General features: G+C 42.8%; 1 protein-coding gene across 1 annotated transcript in view; it reads left to right on the forward strand.

The window, feature by feature from the left end:
- Positions 1-9,587, forward strand: part of arhgap35a (Rho GTPase activating protein 35a) — a 66,081-nt gene extending 56,494 nt beyond the window's left edge. The window contains exons 4-7 of the mRNA XM_085184337.1: positions 521-598; positions 2,726-2,857; positions 4,455-4,560; positions 5,508-9,587. Coding sequence (XP_085040463.1) covers positions 521-598; positions 2,726-2,857; positions 4,455-4,560; positions 5,508-5,979 — 788 coding nt within the window. The 3' untranslated portion in view covers positions 5,980-9,587. The remainder of the gene's footprint in view (positions 1-520; positions 599-2,725; positions 2,858-4,454; positions 4,561-5,507) is intronic.
- The last annotated feature ends 377 nt before the right edge of the window (positions 9,588-9,964 follow it).

Raw genomic sequence — 9,964 nt, forward strand, 5'->3', positions numbered from 1 at the left:
TTCGTGGTTTGAGATCTCATGTTTGAGGGATTCATATTTGCTACCATTCTTTATTGGTCTGTTCAGAATGTCAAATCATGACTTGGAATTTTAGCTGGATTTCATTGCTTTACTTATAAAGTACAGATTATTGTGGTTGAGTTTAGGCTGCAAATTGACTTTAAGTTGGAGAGAAAAAGCTTGTGAAAAACAAATTACACTTTCTCATGTTATTTTATAGCATTGTGGCACTAAGATGGCTTGAATTTCTCACAATGGACCAATGGGCTATTAGCAGACCTGCAGGAGTGCTTTATGGGGTTAATAAATTGTGCTAATAGTGTGTTTAGATTGAAGGGGACATAGGCAATAAGCACAGCTTTCAGTAGCTGTACTTTTTCTCACTTCTGAGTGCATTTATGCACTCCACAATTCTATGTTATTTCAGCAGCTCCCACGTATAGTTGACACTTGTTGCAAATTAAACATGAAAATAACTGTGAGCTAATACCATTTCTCTCTTTCTTTCTCTTTCCACCAGGCCTGAACACAGAGGGCATCTACAGGGTCTGTGGGAACAAGGCAGATATGGAGAGCATGCAGCGGCAATTTGAGCAAGGTGTGTTACTTTGTGCCTACTGTACTCACACGTACATGTGCACATATGCCTCAGATGCACACCTACAGGTGTGTGTATGTCTGCTTCTATCTGTTACAATCTTGTATCACCTTAATTAACCTTGGAGCATTCATTCTTCTGAGGGAATTGGCCTTCACTTCCTCTTAGATTACTGCCTCCTCCACCGTCTACCTGCTTCTCTGCGCACTTGCAGCTTCACTTGGTACAAGAGCCCTCGATGTGTGTCTCCATGCGTGTGGCTGTCTGGTGTGGGCAGTTAATTGCCTGCAGATTGGTTTGGTTAATGAAGCTTGCAGCTGCCGAGATAGATGGCGCAGAAAGATGGCTCATGTGTGTGTGTATTCATGCATCCACGGCTGGTTGAGGTTAAATCCTACTCTGGTAATCAGAGTTGAAACCCAGTGTTGAATCATTCTGAGCCTCAGGCTGATGGGACAAGACAATTACAGGTGAAGCTACAGCGCAGGTGTCTCATAGCAGTGCTGAAGATGGCACTTCGTCACTTCCACGAAGATTCAGATAACTCATCACAGGTGAAGCAGCATCAGAAGCTCTATGCTTGGAAACTCTAAAAGTGGGAGCTCAAATCAGACTTTCAAGAACTTGTTAAACTGAAGCTGTGAGACTTGTCTGTTTTGCCTCTTTTTCTGCACATACTACCTTTGTAAAGTAACAAGTTATCAGAAAATGGCTTTTTTAATTAAGTCTCCCACACACACACTCTCTGGGAGAGTGGTGCTCTATTGGTTTTGCTCTCTGGGCTTTTTCTTTGCTCAAATTAACTTTACAATTATCTGTCGTTGATTGTTCTATTTAACTACGTTTATTAACTAAAATGATTTGTGGTACATCAACAGAGATGCTATTATATATAGTTTACTTTGATATTTATATCAAGTAAACTATGAAGTGAGAAGTCTGTTTGGCCAGCTTTGTCTCTAAGATGTGTGACACTGGAAGCATCTAGGAAAATTGGCATTATGAAGACCTAGCAAATTGAAGTGCATCATCATATTAAACAAAAATTATTTATATCATCTCCCATTATTTCTACAAGGCACTGCTGTTAATGGGAATACATCTCGGAAAGTTTGAAATAATGGCTAAGGTTTACAAGATGATACTGAAACCTGCTATGATCTATGCTTTGGACAGGAGGTGGGACTGCAGGTGGCTGGGTTGAACAGGCTAAGATTTTCACTGGGAGTGACCAGGAAGGACAAGATTAGTAATGAGTACATCAGAGAATCATCTCAGCAAGAATGACCTCGTTTAGACAAGTGCAAAGGAGGGATGGTGAATATATTGGACAAAGGATGTTAAAGATGGAGCTGCCAGGCAGGAAGAAAATAGAAATACCACAGAGAAGGTTTATGAATGTAGTGATATCGTGATATGAAGAGGATTGGTGTGACAGAAGGGGATGCTAGCGATTGGATGAGACGAAGATGGACCCCTAAAAGGAGCAGCCAAAAAAAAAAGAATAAGCCGCCACCACACAAAGTTTTAAAAAATTCAAGATTGCATGATGTCATATGCTGCTGTATTGAATTTGTGTAGTTTTATATTCAAAGGTGAGTACAGTGAGCAAAGAAAAAAATAGCAGCACAGAATGAAAAGTTAATCGGTTCCATGGATGCAAAGAAGTATTGATCAAACGTATTGACTTATTGGCCAAAAGGATAACACTGATAATCACACAACAGTGGCATCAGTTCGGTGAATGCATTTTGCGCTAGCTAGGCTATATCTTCAAAGACGGCACAAAGAGCCGAAAGACAGTTCAGCTATTTTTCATAATAGCGATTACTCTCTTTCCCTGCAGCAGAGGGGGACTAAATAATGAGGAAAACGATAAATATTTATGCCTCCCTACGTGGTACCATTTTGTTCACTGTCCTCAAATGTATTAAATTGCCTTCTTTTACTTGTGTGGTCCAGGGATAAAGCATTGATCTCATGATACCGGCGTGATGACTAGATGAAATTAAAAGAGTTCTTTTTTCTTATACATTCTATGCATGCACAGTTGTTATGTATATATTTGGCATACATCTGTCTTGCATTTAAAATGTCGAATTTCCGTTTCATTTTTTTCCCCCTCAGACCACAGCCTCGATCTGGTGGAGAAAGACTTCACCATCAACACAGTGGCAGGTGCCATGAAGGCCTTCTTCTCTGAGCTACCTGACCCTCTGGTGCCCTACAGCATGCAGACAGAGCTGGTGGAGGCCTTCAGTAAGTCTTGGGGCTGTGGGGACGGTGAGGTTGAGGCATGTGTGGGGAATTCTGCACTAAAACCCGAGGATGGATTGGATTTTGCCTGAAATCCTTTCCCCTTCATTGTAACTTTTCTTTAACCTAACAAGCAATACTCCTGCAATCCAAATCCACCCATGGGGAGAATTGGATTTGTCACTTGGTAAAGGGCTGGAAACGGGAGGAGGAGAAATGGATGGAGGGGAGAATATTTAAGGCTTTGAGAAGGAGGATGCGGGGCTGATTGCGCAGCGTGATGAGGGATGCAGGAGCACTAGGGTCTGGATGAAGTCATGAGAAAATATGTTAGATAAACAAGAGTGCCCCTGCCCTCTCCACAGCCTCGCTTTTTCTCTTTGTGTCCTGTAATCTGTCAGAATGGAGATTTAAAGCATAGCTTAGTCTTGCATCACGCCAGAGAGATTTAACCCTGGGCCATGAGGCTGCTGTCACTCACCGAGCTCTGCATCCCATGTCTTTGAGTGTGTGTGTGTGTGTTTGTTTTCTAACGCCCCCAGCGTGACCTTTCAGCCGTGACAGAGACCTGATAAAGCTCCTGCAGTCTGTACCACAATAGAGGAAAAGAAGTGAGGGTGAAAGAAGAAGAAAAATTATGGTAGAGTTGGAGATGAGAAAGGCGTCATTTGTGGAAAATAGCAAATTGGGGTTAGCAGAGAGGTGGAGAAAAAGGCGATGGAGAGAAAAGCTGGTGGGTGGATTTTTGGTGGATATTGTCATGGTGACATTACTTTAAATAAGCTGTAAGGGACTTGAGTTAAGTTTTGATCGCTCGTGATGGATGTAGAGCGGGAGGAAACTGTGACTGTGTAAAGTCATTCGGTCCCAGATCTGTTTTTGATCCGCACTGACCTCATTGTGGGAATACAAACTCAGATTGTGCGATTGTAAATCATGTTTGTGATGTGCAGGAGAACATCTGCTGTTTCTCGCTGCTGCTCTCTGCCTCACTCGCGCGCGCAGCGCGCGCGCGCGCGCACACACACACACACACACACACACACACACACACACACACACACACACACACACACACACACACACAAACTCCCGCACTCTCAATGGACTGTGTTAGCCGGTGACGTCAGTTTGTCTGACTCACTCCTCACTGCCATCAGGCTTAACACACCCTGAGTGTGTGTCAGTGTGCGAGTGTGTGTGTTGCTGTAAGCTGCAGGACACTGTAATGGGTGTATGCATGGTGTATTTCTGCTGCAGTGTGTGCGGTTCTTGTCCAATGTTTTTTTTTTTTCCATATTATTTTTATGAATCTAGTCTGGAGTCTGTTCAAATATTTTGTTTTTTTTCAGGGAGAAAATTTTATATTAGGATGAAATCAATGTGTCCTGCACAGACCTCTGCTTTTAGAGCTGAAATTGCCTCCCCTATGCTCTTCAAGCTCTCTGCTATTCAGTTGTGCTCTCCCCATCCCTTCCTAATCTTTCTTTACTGTCCACTCGCTCTCCCCTGACGTCTTCTCCTCAGATTCCTCTAATCTTGTCTTTCAGACACTTTTCTCCCTCCTGCTAACCTCCCGTCTCTCTTTGCCACCATTCAGAGATCAACGACAGGGAGCAGCGCTTCCAGACGATGAAGGATGTTCTGCGCCGCTTCCCTAAGGAGAATTATGAGGTCTTCAAATATGTCATCAGCCACTTGAACAAGTGAGTGAACGGTGGGGGTCAGAGATGGCTTCTGGCGACTGTGCTGACTACACCACTGGTCAGACAGTCAAGTGACCCAAGGGTGATATCAGTGTGATGAGCTTACTGATGAACAGAGGTTTTACTCAGTCTGAGAAATGATCGTCATTAATGCCGTGGTCACGTTATCTCTATTTTGAAATGGATGGTAGTGGATGTTACATTTTAATGAATAATTCTGTTATCAGCATGCGTCAGGAAAACTGAAACCTGAATTCAAAAGTGCATATAAAATAGTGGCCATTGACCTGAGGGCCTAACCCCCTCTAAAGGTGACAGGATGATTAAATAAAAAAGAAGGGGCATATCAGTTATTAAAAAAATAAGGTTATTTTACAGTTTGGGCTTTCTTTATCTTATCAAGAGACAGTTTCACCTCTACATGGTTGTAAATTGAGAGATGTAAGAAGGATAACTCTTGAACTTCACTTTAACATCATAAGAAATAAACGTAATTATATTCTGTGAAATTCTAAACTCAAAATTTGTGAAACACGCTCATGCTCTGAAGGACCTTGTCAGATCCTGGGCCAATTCAAGGTTTAAGACATAAAATAAAACACTGATTTTGATTAGGTACATGTGCATAACCAATGTCACCATGTTCCTGTTGACAGTGGTGTGATGTTGTCGATGCAACCTAGCGAAGTGAAGCAATGTCATTCCTTTACATAAACAAATAATAATGTGTGCAATCTGTTCACTGGAACTGTGTTGGTTTGTTTTTATGTATGATTTTATATTTTCAAAATAATGAGTTTTTTTCTAGAAACTTTGAGTTTATCAAAAATGTTTCCTACAGATATTTGTGTGTGTGTGTGTGTGTCGGGGGGGGGGGGGGGGGGGGGGGGGGAGATAGCCTACCGACAATGATGATATAATTTCACTACTTTCTTTCTGTTTTCCAGGGTGAGCCAGAACAACAAGATGAACTTGATGACCAGTGAGAACTTGTCCATCTGTTTCTGGCCCACGCTCATGAGACCAGACTTCACCACCATGGATGCTCTGACTGCTACCCGCACCTACCAGACAATCATTGAGAGCTTCATCCAACAGTGTGCATACTTCTTCTACAATCAGCCTCTGGCTGACGGCCTCCCTGGCTCCCCCACGGCTACGCTCTCCGGAGGAGGAACCTCTGCCTACTCCTGCATGGCTGGAGGCTACTCATCCTCACCAGCTCCGTCCCCAACTCCCTACGTCCTCCCTGCCACTCCACCTGTTATTCCTCACTATGGTCCTCCTATCCACCATCATTCCCATCAGCATCAGTCCCCATCCCATTCCCCGCCTCCTACTCCCCAGTCGCCGCTCCCGGCCCTGCTGCCGCCCTCCCTGCACCCGCATCACCCCCCGACAGAGCAACACACACTGTGAATCAGGGATCAAGGGAAAGCGGAGGGGGAAAAAAGCAGAAGGATAACAAGATTCAGTTTAAAGGTTTCAGAATGAGAGATTTTGAAGTTTTGGGAACGATGTGAAGGAGATGAATTGAAGTAGGAAGTTGGGAGAGAGCGAGTGAGATGCAGTATGTACAGGGAGAAGAAGGGGGGCATTTATTTCAGCCTTCAGTGCTTTCAGAAAAACGGACACACAGAAGCCAGGAAGGAGAAACACTGAGGAGCCTTTGAACTGACAGTATGATCTTTCTCCCTCCCTGACACTTTATCCCTTTCTGTCTCTCAATCTCACTTCATCTAGATCTGCCCTCCTTGCCTTATAGCAAATCTACAGACAAACAGGCGAATGAAGAGTCAGATGTATCAGTAATTGTTAAAGGGACTCAGGGAGGGACTAAGAAGTAAATTACAAGGGTAGTCCTTTATGTTGGGACAGCGTACACACAACCATGCACTTAATGCAAACACCCAGTGGCCAGTGTGCCTCCAACAGCCATTCTCCTCAGTCCCTTAGCTTCTGATTGTGCTGGGAAATTTGGTGGCCTGCACACGTTTGTTTTTTCATTTTTTTTTGTTTTTTCTGCAAATCAATCCACCTGCTGTATGTAATTGGAGGCTGCATCTGAGACAAAGTGGATCAGAGAGCCTGAACACACACATTTGTTTCTTTCACCACTGTACAAAGGACTTGAGCAAGAGACACAAGTTGCTGCTCACCCAACAGGATGTTCTCCTCGATCACAAATTCCTATCTGTCAACCCTTTACTCGGCCGCACACACACACACACACACACACACACACAGACGAAATCAGTTTTAGTTGAGGCAGTACGCCAAGCACATTTAAAAAAAAAAAAAAAAAAAAAAAAAAAAAAAAAACTCACCCGACTGGATCTACTGGGCAGCAAATTAGAGCAAAGGATTGTGGGCACTGTGCTGTCTATGCATTTTTGGGAAGGCTCCTCCCACTCTCTGTCACTTTGAAGTTCATCCTCATGCTCTGTTCTTGTAAACACATTAGCAAACAGCTTAAAATGTGATTATTTTATTTTATTTGGTGAAAGCCTTCAGTCAACGTTCCCATTACCACTGTCCCATTTGTTTTTATTATGTTGTTCATTTATGAAAAATCCCAGCCGAACTGGCAACTAGTGTAATGTGTGGCTGGCTGGCTGGCTGCTTCCCTGAGCACACCTGTATCCCTGACGTTTTGTTTTAAGTGAAATTCCCTGCATTAGACAGAGAGTGGAAATAATTCCAGGTTTGGATCCCCGCCTGTCATGTTTCTTCTTTCACGCTGTGGTGGATTCACGAGCGAGCTGGTGCTGCAGTTTTCATACCAAGGACCTTGTTCATAAAGCACTTTTCTGAGCACTTTTAAGGCACATTTTAAATTGGAGCTGCCATGACATGACAGCCACTGTTCACTTTATTGTCAGTCCACCCTACTGTCTCTTTCTGAGAGCACACCACTGACATCTAGAGGAGGAAATGGGTATTGCAGTTGCTTCCACTGCTGCATGGGCGTAGCATCTTTCTCCTACTGTGGTTTGTGTTGCTTCAGATTCTCTCTTAGGTGCAATTGTCAAGAATAATCTGTCAAGTAGGTTTAACTTAAGTGTAAAATTATAAATGAAGCAACTGTGGCAGTTTTAAATCTGGTAAAAATCAGTTGAGATTACATAGATCCTGACAGTGGAACCGCAAAGCATGTGGCCACATTGCAGTTGGTTAAGCATGCAGTGAATGAAATTGCCTTTGTGTCTTTAGTTGTTAGTCCCCTGTAGGCACCGATTCAACATTCAGCCCTTTGTAAAGGAGTTCATTCCACTACCCAGAAGTTATTTTAGAGAAAGAATATGAAGCCTTAAAGACTGAGGCACAATGTAGCATTACAGGCAAGAAATAAGAGCTGGAAGTAAGGCTCAAGCCTTGAGAGGTGGGAGGCTTTTTATCCTTGGAAATTACCGCTGCTCTAGGCCCCAGCGTGTTGTCCTCTCATGAGACAGTGTTTAGAGACATGTCTCTAAAACAAAGATTAAAACCTGCTCTTGGTGGACGCAAAATGTAATTTGCAAGAGTGCAACCACTTCGCCAAACTCCCTCCATCGTGACTGTTACACCGCCGCTTCCCCTCGTCATTCGCTGTCCAAGAGAGACAGTTGGGTCCGGGAGAGACAGCAGACAGAACAGACAGTCCATTCATCCGTCTGCATGACTCGAATGAATTCCTCTGCTCACAGCCTGCTGTTACCGTAGAAACCAGCAAGATGGGGCTCGAGGAGAATTGCTGAGCCCCGATCGAAGCAGGTTTTGCAGTGCGTGTGCATTCATGCACGTGCTTTGAGTTTGAGTAAGAATGTGAAGTTATGCGTGTTAATGTTAAGCAGATGCTCACTGAGGTCACCTGCTCTGTTTGACACTAAATTGCATCTCTGCGCGTCTCTCTCTGCCCAAAGAAATAAGGAAAAAACATTCAGCCAGTCACTGAACTCTTAAAGGAGCTTTTATCAGTCCACACTACCTATTTACTGCGTGTGTGTGAGTGTATGTACAGTTTGTGTGTAAGAGTGTGTGTTTGAGCAGGTCGGAGCTAACATGCTAGCAAGCGTTGCTTGGCAAATGGCCAGACACCAGTGTGATCCCACCAAACGTGAAGGAGAGGAATGCAGCTCCTCTCGCGGTCATTACCCCACTGTGTAACCCTGTTAGCTCGTCCAGATTACACACACTGATCCTCAGTGAAAGTGTGAGAGAGAATGGGGCGGGGGGAGCGAGAGGGAGGGAAGACAGACAGCAAACTGGTGAATGGGATCTTTATTTGGGAGACGGAGGGAAGAAGGAGGGGTGACCACTGGTACTTGTGTGTGAACGCCGGCCAGTGGCGTTCCCTGTGTATATCAATGTGTTAATACTGAACTGACTGTGAGGCAGCCAAAGACTGGAGGGGAAAAAAGGGTTGAGTGAGAGATGGGAAGCAAAAGTGACAGTTTAGGAGAGCATTGGATAATTAAAAAAATTAAAATGTGACTTTGGTTGAGCGATAATTTGTGGCTGCATTGCTTTCCTTTTTCTTAGTTTTTTTTTTTTTCTTTTTTGCAACAATGGTGACAGATGTCTGTTAAGTTAAATTCAGAAACAAGCAAAGCTATATTCAAATGGTTGTTTATTGGTATGTTAGGGGGTCTAACACTTTTCCCTTTAGTCAGTGGTGATAGAGAAAGTTTCTTTTTATGGTTTATTTTATTAATTAAAAAAAAGAAGCATTTTTAACAATTTCTTGATGAACGATTGAGAGACCAGCCCAGTATAGTGCATGATTTCTTCCGGACCAAGGAAGTGGGCTCCACCACTCTCACTATTTAAGAGATAATAAAAAAAAAATATTAAGAAATGATGGGGGATGGGGTGGGGTGGAAATGATACAAAAATAAATAAATGAAGTACTGTAAACTGAAATGATAACATCAAACAAAAAAAAACTCATTATTTACTGAGTATGGTAATTTGTCTCAATGGGAATGGTGTATACAGCAAGGCCTTATGTGATCTGTATCATAGTTAATAAATCAAATCTTGTAAAACTCTCGTCTCCTGTGTCTCTTTATCGGTTTAGTTACGTCATGTGTTAGGAAACCCCAAGCTACCATAACAGCCCAGATATTTCAACTGGTGAATCCTCTCTTAATAAAGCTTTGTCGTAAGAAATGAAAAAAATAAAAACGGTGTCATAGAAATTAATTATATTAACTACAGACTGTGGTAAATATTTACAATCATTAATAGCTCTCAGTGACCAAGAAGGTGTGTGATTGGTCAAATGCAGTTATGAGTGTACTTGGGTTATTTCTTCAACATTTTAAAGCCTTAAAGTGGTGAAACTGACTATTAGTTTATTCACATAACACCATAGGAATAAACCATAAGAAGAAATTCCAATCTAAAAATAATGTCATTCAGT

The sequence above is a fragment of the Neolamprologus multifasciatus genome, chromosome 14 (genome assembly GCF_963576455.1).
Source record: "Neolamprologus multifasciatus chromosome 14, fNeoMul1.2, whole genome shotgun sequence".
In the NCBI taxonomy this organism is placed as follows: Eukaryota; Metazoa; Chordata; class Actinopteri; order Cichliformes; family Cichlidae; genus Neolamprologus; species Neolamprologus multifasciatus.